Source organism: Schistocerca cancellata, chromosome 3 (assembly GCF_023864275.1).
Source record: "Schistocerca cancellata isolate TAMUIC-IGC-003103 chromosome 3, iqSchCanc2.1, whole genome shotgun sequence".
In the NCBI taxonomy this organism is placed as follows: Eukaryota; Metazoa; Arthropoda; class Insecta; order Orthoptera; family Acrididae; genus Schistocerca; species Schistocerca cancellata.
In genome coordinates this window covers 376,981,634-376,999,724 of record NC_064628.1, presented here as the reverse complement: position 1 = coordinate 376,999,724, position 18,091 = coordinate 376,981,634, and the positions used below count along the sequence as shown (strand labels likewise).

Here is an 18,091-nt window from a genome sequence, read left to right as displayed (position 1 = left end):
ATGACAACTCCTTCAACAGATAGATTTCTTTCAATTAAAACACTTTTCAAATGCAAGCAGCAGTGCAGTGGGTAAACCCATATTAAGAACACCAGTAATAGTATTAAAGTTGATAACCTTATCATTAACTGTTCCTAATTCAACGCGCGCACACACACACACACACACACACACACACACACACACACACACACAAAACTTTGATACCTATACTCAGGGTATACCCTGCCATGTTCATGTGTGTCCGACTTTGATATTGCAAGGTATTATCAAAAATCAATAAAACTATTACAAAATTGGTGCTATAGCAATGGAAAGAATAATGAGTGGCCACATTTTTTTTCTAATTTATTTTTTTTCAATTCAAATTAACACTTTCAAGACAAAATTTGAAACCAAAATGACTAAAGTATAAACGGTAATTCCAAACAAATGTACACCTTCAAAACATAAAGCAATTTCTTCGAATGAAAAATATATGCGATTAAAATACGATTTCAAAGCAAAACAGTTTCTTTAATCTGTTTCATCTAGATTAAAGACAGTGGACTTGGTAAACTGAATTATAAATATGATGTCTGAATTAGAGGTGGGTTATCTGTGAACAAATGCGCATCCAGAGGAACAGTTCACTACAGTGAACATTAAGACTGAGGAACTCTAAGGAACTGCTCACTTCAGTCATGGTCAGTCGTTCCCAGCAATGATCATTAACAGTACATCTCACATAGTCTCAATCCTTGGTTCAATTCCTCCATTCCTCATTCCTGGCTGCCATACTCGGCCGGTTTCATTCTTTTTTCTGTGGTCACCCTTTCCAGTTCAACTTTTTTATAATTATACAGGATGAGTAACTATTGCCACCTAGAGTAACTCAAAGTATGACAGGAGCTGAAAAGTTTGGGGAACACGTTCGTTTTTTGTTGCTATGTGGGGTCACTTCAAGAGAGATTTGGGGGGGGGGGGGGGGGGGGGACCACACACACACACACACACACACACACACACACACACACACACAATGCAGTGCTGCAATCTTATCATGGATTGTGTGGCATTCCTTATCACTTTGGCGCTTATAGAAGCACATGCTCTGACAGTTCTTTCTCGCATATCTTCAGGTGTTGTGGAATGTCTTTATACTCAATGTCTTTTACAAAAAAAAATCCAGAGGCATCAAGTCTGGTGAACAAGCCGGCCACAACACATCTCCTCAGTTTCCAATCTAACGATTTGGGAATTCTCTCTGCAACTCATTTCTAGCCATCAACGAAACATGTGCCGGACACCCATTGTGTTGATACCACATTCTGTTCCTTGTTCCTAACGGTATTTCTTCCAATAACAGACCTAATGTTTCTTGCAGGAATGTGGTGTACTTCCTACCATTAAGCTTTCTTTCAGTGAAACAGCGGATTATAATTCAGTCATCAAGAATCCCACACCATACATTCACTGACCACGGTTTTTGGTTTGAAACTTGCCGCAGACAACATGGGTTTTCAGTTGCCGAGTAATGCATGTTATGCAAATTAACATTTTCATGGTTCGTGAATGTAGCCTCGTCAGTAAATACAATCAAATTAATAAATGTTTCATCCCTCTGAATCTGAAGTTGAGCCCATCGGCAGAATTCAATGCGACGCATACCATCCGTACCAGTTAGTTCTTGGTGGAGACTGTTATGGTAAGGATGATATTTATGACAGTGCAGAACATGAACAACACTACTGTGGCTCATGCCAGATTCCCTTGCGATTTGACCCAAACACAAGGCTCTGAAACCACAGTGGCAAGAATACCAACTTCATTTCCTCGTTAGTAACTTCCCTTTGCTGGAAGTGTTTCTGATGCGTTAAAGATCCAGGTGGTCTCAATTTATCATACACCTATTTAAATGTACAATGTGTAGAGCGAGTACATTGAGGATATCTTTCAGCTGAAGTCTCTAGCTCTCACTGAATTTCATTGGCATTCTCCATAAATGAGAAGCATATTGACTTGTTCTTCCAAGGAATACATCATTCACATTCGCTTTATTTGATGATACTAGTCTTAACCGTTCGTATTAGTGTTGTAATGCAAATCCGTTAAATGGTGTTTACATGTCAATGGCATATTCGATGGATACGCCATATTCGGAGAATATTTACTATTTGCACAATACATGAGAGAGAAATGTCAGAGCATGTGCTTTGATAAGTGTCAATGTGATAAGGAATACCACTCAATCCATGATAAGAAGATTGCAGCACTGCACTGATAACAATGGTCATCACTTTGAATACCTTCTGCAAATGGACGTTCCTGCCACCTTTTTGACCTTCAAAGACCTTACTGTTACACATCATTGGATTCGTCTCGATAGCCGCTATCAAAAATAAGTACCAAATTATAGCATCCCATTTTAAAAAACAAACTTGACATTCACACTTTTGACGTGACACAACCTAGCAACAAAAAACCAACGTCATATTATGGCCCCCGTTGTCCCATGCAAAATTTGTCCCACAAACTTTTCACCTACTATCATACTTTCGGAGTTATTCTAGATTGCAATAGTTAGTGACTCAACCTGTATAAATTATACAAAAATTACGTTGTATATAATAAACACACATTTTTTCAGGCAACTATGAGAGAAATCTGTTACTATCTCTATCATTTCGATCAACTGTAGAACACATTTATCACAAGGCAAGTAGTTTTTTTTGTTTGATCAATTAAATGAGCAGTCACTGCTTTTTTTAATTCATACGTTAATTTTCATCTGCTTGATAAAACAACTACTTTTTACGATAACTTTTGATAATTTTTTTTTAATTACCGAGTACGAAGGTTTACATAAGGCTTGCGATTCTAGCATTTCTTACAGAAGTAAAACATGACGCTCTGTGAGGATCTTATTTTTCAAGTTTGGTTTTTTCTTTGTGGTACCCATTAATTTGGTTTCTTTGCAAAAAAAAACATTGAACTGAGCATGATTTTAACTCACTGTCAAGTGGGGACACGATGTCTTTAAATTTAAAAAATTATAGAATGGTATAAAATAATATTTATTTTTTATCTCAAAAATATTCTTCAGAAGTAGCTTTTTAAGGAAATACTTTTTTACTTAGAATTTAATTATTAATACGTACTGTTGCTTTAACTTTATTAATACAACCTATAACCTAACTACCGTATTTACTCGAATCTAAGCCGCACTTTTTTTCCATTTTTTGTAATCCAAAAAACCGCCTGCGGCTTAGAATCGAGTGCAAAGCAAGCGGAAGTTCTGAAAAATGTTGGTAGGTGCCGCCACAACTAACTTCTGCCGTCGAATATATATAGCGCGACACAGGCATGCTTTGTAGGCACAAAGATAAATACTGGCGCCAAAACCTCTGCGTCAGTAAATAAAAAAAAAAAAGTGGACGACGAGCTTTTTTCTCCGCCCCAAGTTTCGACCACTGCATTTTCATACATTATCCAACGAAGTAAATACAAATTCCGTATTGTTCATCTTCGAATGTAACATAATTTCAATGTACTACGAAAATCCGTCTGGCAAGACTGTTTGGGATGTGTGTCAATATGGCCAACTCTACGTTCTGAATTTTTTCCTACCCCTGAGAAGAGATGGTTGCTAATAGGAACCTGATGAAATGTGAATCACATGCAGTATTCTCTTCACCATCAGAATAATACAAATATAAACATTTTGCCATGTATTCTTTCGTGTTTGCTGCTATCTCATTTAAATCCTGTCTGCCTAATAAACTACGAAACTTGAGTGAGGCAACAGCAAACGCGGAAGAATATACGTATCGTGTCATGTTTATATTCGTATTATTCTTATGCCTAATAGTGATACAGTCAGAAATGATGCACAGCAACTGACTAGATTTTTAAATCTAAGATGACTCTGATTTCTGTGCAGATTTTGATGTACTAAAGAAGCGGCCGCAAAGATTTTCAAACGGAGAAACATTTTCGCCTAACTCTCGTTCAGAACATGTTCTATCATACGCAGTCTATTACGTGGTTCTTGTTGATCATTATCAAAGAAAGCAGCAGTGTAAGTAACATCAAATAGCAGTCTCTTGCCATTGTTTCGCTAATGAGAATTCCTCTCTTTTTTTTATTGTAAGCGGTGTTAGCGCGCACAAAAGCAAGCCATGCCGCGAGCGGCGACAGACCGTAAACACGCACTATCAGAATGCGACGAACAGTACAGTAATGAATTTTCTGCATAGAGTGACGTAAGCACCTAGAACAAAGAAAACGGCACTTATCAGATCGAAGCAAAATAAGCAGTCGATTCAAACCAGACGAAGCACGTGAAAAAGTAAGGGTACCCGTATAAATACGGGTGCACACACTTGTATTGCTGAAGTCCTTCTCATTCTCCGTGGTTTCCTATAACCTTCAACTTATTTCAAACAAGTAGGCCGAAAAATCGGGATACACGAACACACATCTACACACACAAAAAACGATATACTTAAGCAAAACCAGAAGGATTACAAATTAGGAACCTGAAGTGATGCCAGAACCGCCACGGGATGTAGGGGAATATAGATACATGTACATCTCAATTGATGCACATATTACATTGTTGATATGTGATGGTTCTGCATGGTTATTTTTGTTGCTCTAATATATATCTACATGTGCCGTGCTACTCCTTGGAGAAAAGTTGGTAAATACAGGTAGACATAGCATCTGTTTATATAGTAAAAGTGAGAAGTGAAAGAGGTCTCTAGGGTATAAGATGAAGTATTAGAAAGTGGAATATGAGTGTAAATGAGATTTGTTTGTAATTTTACCAGAGTATTTAAGAATAGTATATATAAAGATGTATGGTAGGACAATAAACCAGCAGGCCTACTCAGGAAGGTGGAGGAGGGGGCACCCAGCATTTACTGGATGAAAAGGGCAGATAGGCAGACCCAAGAGAGGCTGACCTATGCTGTGCGGACAGGGGCACCAAGAGGGGGATCGACCTGTACCATAGATCAGGCATACCTACGAAAATGGAAGGACAAAGGGTACTCCTAGGATCAACCCATGTAAGATATAGGTACTGTTCCTAAAGAGAAAAAGTGCAGCATTGTGACAGAAGTCACACGTTTGAAGGGATGAGTCTGGTAAGTTTGAATTCTATGCATAAATAGACTCACTAAGTTCAGGTTTACAAATGTCCATGAAGGGAACACTTATTCTACCCAGAGTTCCTCCAGATTACCATAAGTAATGATTAAGTACATAAGTAGAAAAGGTAATACGGGAAGTAAGAACAAAGCAGCAGAATATTCATGAGTTATGTGCACCTGGAATTTACAACTGGAAGGGGGGAACAGAAAATAGAGAGAACTCCAACACAGATTGAAAGGTTCACAGTTTGTAATTGTGGTAAAATATGCCTAGTACTGTTAAAAGATAAAGAATTATTATCTTGTGTAATTGTACATAATGAATATGTATAAAATATCATGTGTTCAAGCTAAGAGGAGGGATATGTAGTGCTTCGAGAATTTTGGGGTAAATTCTAGAAACACTTTGCTTTTCACCATATCGAACACCCAATATTTTAATGACAAGGGTGAGAGAGCCTTTTTACTGTGTCACACATGTCTGTGTGTGCAGGGAGGACAGCTGTCATGAGGAGCCAGGAGCTGTGTCAGACAAGCGGCCCCGACAAGTGGTTACATGCAGTGCCCTAGAAGTTATATCAAAAAGTCAAATAGTATCTCAATAATGTTCCATGGTGTGTGGTATCATGAGGATTGTTACAGAGACAGATGAAGCGTGTGTTATGACTTTTACTTTATGTCTTGTCTCTGCATGAGGCAGAACGTATGTAATTGTATGAATGTTTAGTCAATTCTGACATTTATCTTGGAACCAGTTGGCTTGCTGGAGTTTGTACAGAATAATTGTTACGTTGGGATGAGAGTTGAAAATATATTATTGTTGAATTACCGTATTTACTCGAATCTAAGCCGCACCTGAAAAATGAGACTCGAAATCAAGGAAAAAAAAAAAAAAAATTCCCGAATCTAAGCCGCACCTGAAATTTGAGACTCGAAATTCAAGGGGAGAGAAAAGTTTTAGGCCGCACCTCCAAATCGAAACAAAGTTGGTCCATTGCAATATGAGACACAATTTAGGCCGAATGAATGACTATACAGCTACAGTAGTTTGGTTCGAGTCGTAAGTTTAGCAGTTAAGCTTTACCAGGTAGCCATTGCTGAGTCAGGCGCTCCGTACGTATTTATATGGGTACCCTTCCTTTTCCACGTGCTTCGTCTGGTTTGAATTGGTAACTTATTTTTCTTTGATCTGATAAGTGCCGTTCTCTTTGTTATAGGTGTTTACGTCACTCTAAGCTGAAAATGCATTACTGTACTGCGTCATGCATTGTTTTCGCATTCTGATAATGGGTGTTTACGGCCTGTCGCCGCTCGCGGCATGGCTTGCTTTTGTGCGCGCTACCGCCGCTTACTATTAAAAAGAGAGAGAGAGAGAGAGAGAGAGAGAGAGAGAGAGAGAGAGGAATCGTCTCATTAGCGAAACAATGACAAGAGACTGCTATTTGTTGTTACTTACACTGCTGCTTTCTTTGATAATGATCAACAAGAACCAAATAATAGACTGCGGATGATAGAAGATGTTCTGAACGAGAGTATAGCGAAAATTTTTCTCCGTTTGAAAATCTTTGCAGACGCCTCTTTAGTACATTACATTCTGCACAGAAATTAGAGTCATCTTAGATTTAAAAATCTAGTCAATTGCCGTGCTTCATTTGTGACTGTATCACTATTAGGCATAAGAATAATACGAATATAAACATGAAACAAGGATATAAATATCCTTCCGCATTTGCTGTTGTCTCACTCTACTTTCATAGTTTATTAGGCAGACAGGATTTAAATGAGATAGCAGCAAACACGAAAGAATACGCAGAGGTTTTGGTGCCAGTATTTATCTTTGTGCCTGCAAAGCATGCTTGTGTAGCGCTCAACGAGTTTTTAACTCGTTGGTAGCACTATATATTCGACGGCAGAAGTTAGTTGTGGCGGCACCTACCAACATTTTGCAGAACTTCCGCGTACTCTGCACTCGATTCTAAGCCGCAGGCGGTTTTTTGGATTACAAAAACTGGAAAAAAAGTGCGGCTTAGATTCGAGTAAATACGGTAACAAGAGTCTACGAGTACATGATTTATTTCAAGAATAGAGAGCTGGTTAATAATATTCCATTTAACCCAATACTGTCTTCGGAGAAGAATTAAATGGTGAGAGCGACATAGCTGATGACCCAAAGAAGAGGATCGGCTCATGCACAACACATAAGTCAACTGGAAGAGACGTGTGAATCATGCAACCCAACACCGCACTGTGTCTTGTTGTCCAAGAAAGCATTAGAATATCCTCCCACCACCACTTATTCCAGTCTGGTCACAAACCTCACCTACCCCATCGAAGGCAGGGCTACCTGTGAAACTAGTCATATGATCTACAACCAAAGCTGCAGCCACTGTGCTGCATTCTACGTGGGCTTGACAACCAACAAGCTGTCTGTCCGCAAGGAATGGCCACCAATAAACTGTGGCCAAGAAAAAGCTGGACTACCCAGTTGCTGAGCATGCTGCCCGACACAACACTCTTAATTTTAATGACTGCTCCACGGCATGTGCCACCTGGATCCTTCCTACCAACACCAGCTTTTCTGAACTGCGCAGGTGGGAACTCTCCCTGCAATATATCTTACGTTCCCACAACCCTCCTGGCCTCAACCTTCATCAGTCACTGTCCTTCACCTATCTATCCCCTCTCTGTTCCCATTCCAGCACTACACAGCCCTCTATTCCACTAACAGACCCATTAACTTTTTCCTTCTCTCTTTCTCCGCTGGTCCACCACCCCCTCTCCCTCAGCCCTCTGTCTAACCTCCCAACCTCCTGACTGCACCTAACTGCCCTACCCTCTCTCCACCTCGTCCCTGTATGCTCCCACAACCGGGACTGTTCTGTCCCCGTCCCTACCCTTCTATTCCTCCCTCTTCTCACCTCAGCCTACTCCTTAGACCCACCACCAAGACTGCTTCTCCCATCATGCGCTGTTATTCAAGTCTGCCTCGGCACCCAGACTGTGTGTGTGTGTGTGTGTGTGTGTGTGTTTTTGTTGTCTAATTTGAATACAGGCCTTTTTAGCTGAAAGCTTATTTGTTTGACAGTCTTTTTGTTTTGTCTATCTGCAACTCAGCTTCTCTGCTATATGGTGAGTACAACTCTATCCTTTTCATAATATTGTCATTATTGCATCCTAGATTTCCATTGTTTGATGATTTACTCCATGCATGAATCTTGGCACCCCTTTCAACTGATGGCTGACCAAAAACTGGTTATTTTTTGCAAATGTAAAGACCTTCAAAGCTATGATGTGTACATGTTTGGAGGATGTTGGAGAAAAAAGAAAATATTTTCTTTTCACTTATGAAGTTTAGATGCTCTCAGATCACATTGATGTAGTTGCCCCCACTGCCGATACAAAGCTCCTAAATTTAGTATGCAATTACACTGCTCCTGTGTAGGAAATCCTAATTTTTCCAAATTAATCTTCATTTTTCACACAGACAGTATGGTACTTTGATGTGTGGTTAATTTACACACTGACACATTGTAAAAGAAAACTATTAATGTTGGACTACCAGATGACAGTTTGCTTTAAGTTATTTTGTGCTAGTAAAGCAGATACAATTATATATTATTCTCTGGGGGAATAATGAAGACACTGTACTTGATACAAAGTAAATGAAAGATGTTGTGGTCCATGGCAGGTCATAAACAAGTTCCATAATCTGTACTTCCAATCAACCTGCTCTGGCTACACAAAACTTGGCTTGTGGTCACTGGCCCATCATGTCAGTCAGCCAACTAATCTCATACTTTCTAAGAATAAATTCAGCAAAGAAAAATGAAATAAACAATGTGTCTATGTAAGGCAATCAATGAATTTATCATGCTGAAGTAATACTTATGCATACTTGATATTTTGTATCTAAAATCTATGTAGCATGCACAATTACATACAAAAAAAGGAATGGTGAATGAGTAAAAATGAACTGTTACCAAAAAGAACAATCACCAGTGAACTAGTTCCCAAAGATGAATGAATTTGCCCATCTCTAATACGAAAGGTGAACAAAAGCACTACTTTTCTTGAAATGTCAAAAGGATATTCGAATCAAATTAGCTGCTCATATAGGTCAGTCAATAGCTACCACACAAGCAACATAAAAACTGGATATCAGAGAAGTTGCTGACTGGTAAGTCTTTGGTGTATTATCTTGAGGCTGCTGATCTAAATAACTTGTTACATATTTTGATAAATTTTTAAAGTATTTTCGAACCATCCTGTACTTTTCTTCTTCCGCATGCCATCTACGACTAACAATAACTGATTGGCAGTAAAATTGAAAAGTGCTCTCTACCATGCACTGAATAGTGTATTTCAGAGGAAAGTAGTTCTTTTGTATTTGAACTATATATCCACATGTTTCAGAATACCTGTGAAGACATTCAAAAGTTATCGTAGAGCTCAAAATAAACACACAACATTAATTATTAAACGTAGCAGAACATTAAAATATATGACGCAGTCATAACAAAACAATCCTAATCTATTATTACATACATGACACACCAATCAGTTTGTCATGTGTAAATAAAACAAAGGTACAGAAAATAATTTATCGTGTAATGTCTTACATTTGTACAACTTTTGCTTTGTGTATGTGCCACTTCAATCTCTTCATTATTTAACGCAACACTCATTGTCACAATACATATTATTACTGTAAGGAATATCCTTATTTTTTAAGTCAATAACAAAGAAAGGGGTTTTCTGGTGTTTTGTGAAAAGCACTAAAATCGTACTATAAGGGTGAAAATCACCCATATTTTTTACCTCAAATGTCTAAAAATAATTTATTTTTACCATCAACTCACTTCACTGTGATATTGTCCTGAAGTATTGACTATGCCCAACGAGAAACTACGGCAGATATCAACTGAACCAGGTAACTGAAAGCTCATAGCATAGAGAGAGAGAGAGAGAGAGAGAGAGAGAGAGAGAGAGAGAGAGAGAGAGAGAGAGAGAGAGAGGGGGGGGGGGCAGATTATCACACTATGGCGGAGTAAATTATAGTAGCAGCAGCTCAGGATACTTTAATAGACTCTTAACACTGTCTGAAGACAATATGCTCTTGGCAACATAGCACTGTAATGTAATAATTTCTTGTTAACCAACTAAAGACTTTTTATGAATGTTTTGATCTTAACAACAATGAATTTTACAATTCAAAGACACATGGTCTGGAGAAGACCCAATTTATAGGAAAATTTCAAACTGGGCTTGCAACCAAGCTAATCTGAACTTTAAAGGCACAAAAATAAGAACAATTTACTCATTTTACATTACTTTATTAGTGAAAATATGTGTAAATTACTCAGTTTAACTTATGAAAGGGGCATTAGCATTACCACATCAGCTCTTTTCTTAATATGTAATAAATACTTTTACTTCTGTGGTATGTTCCACATTGATGACAGTATCACTATAGACATATTGAGCATACTGTCTCTTTAATATGTCATAAGCATTTGGCACTACTAAACATCACCTCCTCCTCCTCTTCTTCCTCCTCCTCCCCCCCCCCCCTTTTTCTGCAAAAAGGAGGTTTCCTAGGGAACACCTGTGATGAAAACAGCTCTTTCCAGTGTGCAACATAAGAAAGGATATCTACATACTGGAGAATTAGCTTACTAAAAAACATTCAGAAACTTAGTCTGAAACTCATCTTCAATTTACTGGAAGTTTCACAACTAGACATTCATAAATTGTACACTTACATTAAAAAAACATTTTAAGTAGAATATGAAAGCACATATAATATTATGCCTCTGCCCTTGCGCTACCCCCAGTTGTATCTATAGTTAAAATAAAATCTCTGCAATTGTGCCCGCAGGACTGCCACTGTGCCATTCTCTGTCTCATGACAGCATCTGGAAGTGGCCCGGAAGAGCACGGAGTCATTATCACCCTCTCCTCGCCACTGTTACCTTCTGGGCATTGAAGCTGATACTTCCAATTTAAGTAGTTTCTCAATCTGTATCACTAAGCAGAGAGGAGCCAATCTTTTCACCAAAGAAAAATCCCTAGCAATACCAGGAACTGGACACAAGTCCTCCGCATGGCAGTTTGACATGCTGACCATTGCAATATGAGTCTATACGACTGCATTTAACAGGAATCTAGGACTGTTCACACAATTTACAAAGCCGTTAAGTATAACTTAAAAACCTCCAAATCTCCCAGTGGAAGTAAGTAGTCGGTGATACAATTCCTCATCAAATTTCAGAATGACCAGCATTAATAAGACACGCAGGCTACAAGTAATCACAACAGAAACTGAGTTTCCAGAAGCATTAAGAAAATACTTGGGATTGTTAGTTAATGCTAGTGGAGATTATTAATAGATGGATAAGTACTTGTAAACTGCTATACAAATTTGAATAACTCACCATGAAAGGGTGGTAAGACTACCTGTGTATAACATGACTCTGATGTTATGAGTAGACTAAAAAGCATTCAATTATGTCAAATTAAAACTTATAAACCAACAGTAAAACAAAAGATGTTTGCCATGTTTGAACAAGTTGCATGTCTCCAGGTTTTACCTATGTAATAGAATTATTTTGTTTTACTTGTATCACTTTCACGAACTAATGTATCGAAGTAAGAAAATTCAACTTTAACAATTAAGAAATCAAAATGAACAAGAAAGTAACCAGCAATACTGGTACTTATTAGTATGTTCTTCCCATAACAAAATATACTACATTTCACGGACACGAGGTACTACCATAATCATTTAAAATTATAGATATTTAAGATAAGAACAAACTACCTGCTAGTTAAGATCGCAACATAGTGGTCCTTTGTCTTTGTAACATATTTACATTTTAGTTGTCCAAATAACCTTACAGTTACGTGTCTTAACATTTGACAAAACTTTCTGTGTATCTATTTCAGTCATTTCATGGATTCTGTATTCCAAAATTACAATAAACCAAATCTCCATTGCATTTTACAGTAGTGGTTACACATTTCTGCATTCTCAGCCCTACCCTGTTAGTATAGTACACTGCAACCAACAGAAAAACACTTGGAAAACAAGGTTTTCACATTGATTCAATGCTCCCTACTAATTTAAATATCACCACTACCTGAAAGTAGTTTATACTTTTACACACACACACACACACACACACACACACACACACACACACACACACACACACACACACACACACACACACACAGAGAGAGAGAGAGAGAGAGAGAGAGAGAGAGAGAGAGAGATATTAAGTGGCCAGTTTCCTCAGTCCAATAATCTTCTAAGTGCCATATCTCCGAAGTGTTATGCACACATCACAGTTTCACACAGATTAATGAAAATTTATTATATAAACCATCATTAGAATACCAAAATCTGAAAGGAAAAACCATGCACTTGCCTGCAGATTGCTTTTGAAGCTGGAAGACTTGCTGAGTAGAATTATATCCATATATACTATTACTAATTAATTTATTATCAGACGATGTGATTGTTTCTTGCCTCTCCTTTTCACTGCGATTTCGTTCATTCATGTCACTAAAACTAGTTTTGTTTAGATTTGCCTTTGCTATTCGAGACTTTGTTTTCCTCGAGGGTGATTTCGGCGTTACAAATTTTGTTCTATTAGGACTCTTGTTATTCTCCTAAAAATAAAATTGCACGTTATGAGAAAAAGAACATTCTACAGACAAATCTGCAAAATAATTAAAGGTTAACATATTAAACTCCTTATAAGAACATTGCATTATTCTAACCTAAAGCAAATTTATACTTGTACTTGGCATCTTTGCCAAATAGTACAAACACACAATGTTATCACAAAAAAGGTGACATACTTTGATACCAAAAATTATAAGTCGTGAAGAAGAAATTTATGTATACTTTCAAATAATGTGTGTGTCTGAATTTTCAGAGTGACCTCAATTTCTTTCTTCAGTTGATTAATTTACTGGAAGAAGGATAAATTAATTTAGAGGTGTTGACAGATTTTCAAAAGAAAATTCATCACTAAAGAGTGAATGAATTAAATATTCTAACAGCACAGCTGGAATATGCCACATCATAATTAAACAGTTCTGATCACAAACTGACTTCTCAAAGCTACAATTCCAAGAATTAGTCACCTCTCATCTTTTCTTTATATAGATTAAAGGGGGGGGGGGAGGGAAGAGAGGTAAAGGGGCCAGAAGTGGTAAGGGGAGAGACGGAGGAGAGGGGTAGTGGGGAGAGAAAACCAGAGGGAGCAACAGAGAGAGACAGGGACAGGGGGCGCGGAAGAGAGAGAGGGGGGGACAGACAGGCAGAGGGAGAGAGGGAGGAAGGGAGGGAGGGAGGGAGGGAGGGAGGGGAGATGAGAGAGGGGGAGGCAGAGGGAGAGAGAGGGGGAGGCAGAGGGAGAGAAGGAGGGAGAGAGCGAGGGAAGGAGGGAGAGAGCGAGGGAAGGAGGGAGAGAGCGAGGGAAGGAGGGAGAGAGCGAGGGAAGGAGGGAGAGAGCGAGGGAAGGAGGGAGAGAGCGAGGGAAGGAGGGAGAGAGCGAGGGAAGGAGGGAGAGAGCGAGGGAAGGAGGGAGAGAGCGAGGGAAGGAGGGAGAGAGCGAGGGAAGGAGGGAGAGAGCGAGGGAAGGAGGGAGAGAGCGAGGGAAGGAGGGAGAGAGCGAGGGAAGGAGGGAGAGAGCGAGGGAAGGAGGGAGAGAGCGAGGGAAGGAGGGAGAGAGCGAGGGAAGGAGGGAGAGAGCGAGGGAAGGAGGGAGAGAGCGAGGGAAGGAGGGAGGGGGCAGACCGAGGGAGGGTGGGAGGGGGCAGACAAGGGAGGGTGGGAGGGGGCAGACCGAGGGAGGGTGGGAGGGGGCAGACCGAGGGAGGGTGGGAGGGGGCAGACCGAGGGAGGGTGGGAGGGGGCAGACCGAGGGAGGGTGGGAGGGGGCAGACCGAGGGAGTGAGGGGTACAGAGGGAGAGAGGGAGGGAGGGAGTGAGGGGTGCAGAGGGAGGGAGGGAGGGAGGGAGGGGTGCAGAGGGAGGGAGGGAGGGAGGGAGTGAGGGGTGCAGAGGGAGGGAGGGAGGGAGGGAGTGAGGGGTGCAGAGGGAGGGAGGGAGGGAGGGAGTGAGGGGTGCAGAGGGAGGGAGGGAGGGAGGGAGGGAGTGAGGGGTGCAGAGGGAGGGAGGGAGGGAGGGAGGGAGGGAGGGGTGCAGAGGGAGGGAGGGAGGGAGGGAGGGAGGGAGGGAGTGAGGGGTGCAGAGGGAGGGAGGGAGGGAGGGAGGGAGGGAGTGAGGGGTGCAGAGGGAGGGACGGAGGGAGTGAGGGGTGCAGAGGGAGGGACGGAGGGAGGGAGGGACGGAGGGAGTGAGGGGTGCACAGGGAGTGAGGGGGGCAGAGGGAGGTAGTGAAGGGGCAGAGGGGGGATACAGGGAGACGGAGAGACCGAGGGGGGAGACGGGGCGACAGAGGGGGGGAGACGGGGCGACAGAGGGGGGGAGACGGGGCGACAGAGGGGGGAGACGGGGCGACAGAGGGGGGAGACGGGGCGACAGAGGGGGGGAGACGGGGCGACAGAGGGGGGGAGACGGGGCGACAGAGGGGGGGAGACGGGGCGACAGAGGGGGGGAGACGGGGCGACAGAGGGGGGGAGACGGGGCGACAGAGGGGGGGAGACGGGGCGACAGAGGGGGGAGACGGGGCGACAGAGGGGGGGAGACGGGGCGACAGAGGGGGGGAGACGGGGCGACAGAGGGGGGGAGACGGGGGCGACAGAGGGGGGGGAGACGGGGCGACAGAGGGGGGGGAGACGGGGCGACAGAGGGGGGGGAGACGGGGCGACAGAGGGGGGGGAGACGGGGCGACAGAGGGGGGGGGAGACGGGGCGACAGAGGGGGGGAGACGGGGCGACAGAGGGGGGGGGGAGACGGGGCGACAGAGGGGGGGGGAGACGGGGCGACAGAGGGGGGGGGAGACGGGGCGACAGAGGGGGGGGAGACGGGGCGACAGAGGGGGGGAGACGGGGCGACAGAGGGGGGGAGACGGGGCGACAGAGGGGGGGAGACGGGGCGACAGAGGGGGGAGACGGGGCGACAGAGGGGGGAGACGGGGCGACAGAGGGGGGAGACGGGGCGACAGAGGGGGGAGACGGGGCGACAGAGGGGGGGAGACGGGGCGACAGAGGGGGGGAGACGGGGCGACAGAGGGGGGGAGACGGGGCGACAGAGGGGGGGGAGACGGGGCGACAGAGGGGGGGGAGACGGGGCGACAGAGGGGGGAGACGGGGCGACAGAGGGGGGGAGACGGGGCGACAGAGGGGGGGAGACGGGGCGACAGAGGGGGGGAGACGGGGCGACAGAGGTGGGGAGACGGGGGAGACAGAGGTGGGGAGACGGGGGAGACAGAGGTGGGGAGACGGGGGAGACAGAGGTGGGGAGACGGGGGAGACAGAGGGAGGGTGGGAGGGGGCAGACCGAGGGAGGGTGGGAGGGGGCAGACCGAGGGAGGGTGGGAGGGGGCAGACCGAGGGAGGGTGGGAGGGGGCAGACCGAGGGAGGGTGGGAGGGGGCAGACCGAGGGAGGGTGGGAGGGGGCAGACCGAGGGAGGGTGGGAGGGGGCAGACCGAGGGAGGGTGGGAGGGGGCAGACCGAGGGAGGGTGGGAGGGGGCAGACCGAGGGAGGGTGGGAGGGGGCAGACCGAGGGAGGGTGGGAGGGGGCAGACCGAGGGAGGGTGGGAGGGGGCAGACCGAGGGAGGGGACAGAGGGAGGGTGGGAGGGGGCAGACCGAGGGAGGGGACAGAGGGAGGGTGGGAGGGGACAGAGGGAGGGTGGGAGGGGACAGAGGGAGGGTTGGAGGGGACAGAGCGAGGGATACAGAGGGAGGGAGTGATAGAGGGAGGGGTAGAGGGAGGGGTACAGAGGGAGAGAGGGAGGGAGTGAGGGGTGCAGAGGGAGGGAGGGAGGGAGTGAGGGGTGCAGAGGGAGGGAGGGAGGGAGGGAGTGAGGGGTGCAGAGGGAGGGAGGGAGGGAGTGAGGGGTGCAGAGGGAGGGAGGGAGGGAGTGAGGGGTGCAGAGGGAGGGAGGGAGGGAGGGAGTGAGGGGTGCAGAGGGAGGGAGGGAGGGAGGGAGTGAGGGGTGCAGAGGGAGGGAGGGAGGGAGTGAGGGGTGCAGAGGGAGGGAGGGAGGGAGTGAGGGGTGCAGAGGGAGGGAGGGAGGGAGGGAGGGAGGGGTGCAGAGGGAGGGAGGGAGGGAGGGAGGGAGGGGTGCAGAGGGAGGGAGGGAGGGAGGGAGTGAGGGGTGCAGAGGGAGGGACGGAGGGAGTGAGGGGTGCAGAGGGAGGGACGGAGGGAGTGAGGGGTGCAGAGGGAGGGACGGAGGGAGTGAGGGGTGCAGAGGGAGGGACGGGGGAGACAGAGGTGGGGAGACGGGGGAGACAGAGAGGGGGGAGAGGGGGAGACAGAGAGGGGGGAGACAGAGAGGGGGAGACAGAGAGGGGGGAGGGGGGAGGCAGAGAGGGGGGAGACAGGGAGGGGGGAGACAGAGAGGGGGAGACAGAGAGGGGGGAGACAGAGAGGGGGGGGGACAGAGAGGGGGGGACAGAGAGGGGGGGACAGAGAGGGGGAGACAGAGAGGGGGAGACAGAGAGGGGGAGACAGAGAGGGGGAGACAGAGAGGGGGAGACAGAGAGGGGGAGACAGAGGGGGGAGACAGAGGGGGGAGACAGAGGGGGGAGACAGAGGGGGGAGACAGAGGGGGGAGACAGAGGGGGGAGACAGAGGGGGGAGACAGAGGGGGGAGACAGAGGGGGGAGACAGAGGGGGGAGACAGAGGGGGGAGACAGAGGGGGGAGACAGAGGGGGGGAGACAGACAGACAGAGGGGGGGAGACAGACAGACAGAGGGGGGGAGACAGACTGACAGAGGGGGGGAGACAGGCTGACAGAGGGGGGAGACAGGCTGACAGAGGGGGGAGACAGGCTGACAGAGGGGGGGAGACAGGCTGACAGAGGGGGGAGACAGGCTGACAGAGGGGGGAGACAGGCTGACAGAGGGGGGAGACAGGCTGACAGAGGGGGGAGACAGACTGACAGAGGGGGGAGACAGACTGACAGAGGGGGGAGACAGACTGACAGAGGGGGGAGACAGACTGACAGAGGGGGGAGACAGACTGACAGAGGGGGGAGACAGACTGACAGAGGGATGAGACAGACTGACAGAGGGATGAGACAGACTGACAGAGGGGGGAGACAGACTGACAGAGGGGGGAGACAGACTGACAGAGGGGGGAGACAGACTGACAGAGGGGGGAGACAGACTGACAGAGGGGGGAGACAGACTGACAGAGGGGGGAGACAGACTGACAGAGGGGGGAGACAGACTGACAGAGGGGGGAGACAGACTGACAGAGGGGGGAGACAGACTGACAGAGGGGGGAGACAGACTGACAGAGGGGGGAGACAGACTGACAGAGGGGGGAGACAGACTGACAGAGGGGGGAGACAGACTGACAGAGGGGGGAGACAGACTGACAGAGGGGGGAGACAGACTGACAGAGGGGGGAGACAGACTGACAGAGGGGGGAGACAGACTGACAGAGGGGGGAGACAGACAGACAGAGGGGGGAGACAGACAGACAGAGGGGGGAGACAGACAGACAGAGGGGGGAGACAGACAGAGGGGGGAGACAGACAGAGGGGGGAGACAGACAGAGGGGGGAGACAGACAGAGGGGGGAGACAGACAGAGGAGGGAGACAGACAGAGGGGGGAGACAGACAGAGGGGGGAGACAGACAGAGGGGGGAGACAGACAGAGGGGGGAGACAGACAGAGGGGGGAGACAGACAGAGGGGGGAGACAGACAGAGGGGGGAGACAGACAGAGGGGGGAGACAGACAGAGGGGGGAGACAGACAGAGGGGGGAGACAGACAGAGGGGGGAGACAGACAGAG

General features: G+C 46.1%; 1 protein-coding gene across 1 annotated transcript in view; it reads right to left on the bottom strand.

Annotated features, from left to right (window-relative positions):
- LOC126175066 (cell division cycle protein 27 homolog) overlaps positions 1-18,091 on the bottom strand; it is a 215,934-nt gene that overhangs the window by 96,454 nt on the left and 101,389 nt on the right. Inside the window, exon 8 of the mRNA XM_049921590.1 lies at positions 12,569-12,812. Coding sequence (XP_049777547.1) covers positions 12,569-12,812 — 244 coding nt within the window. The remainder of the gene's footprint in view (positions 1-12,568; positions 12,813-18,091) is intronic.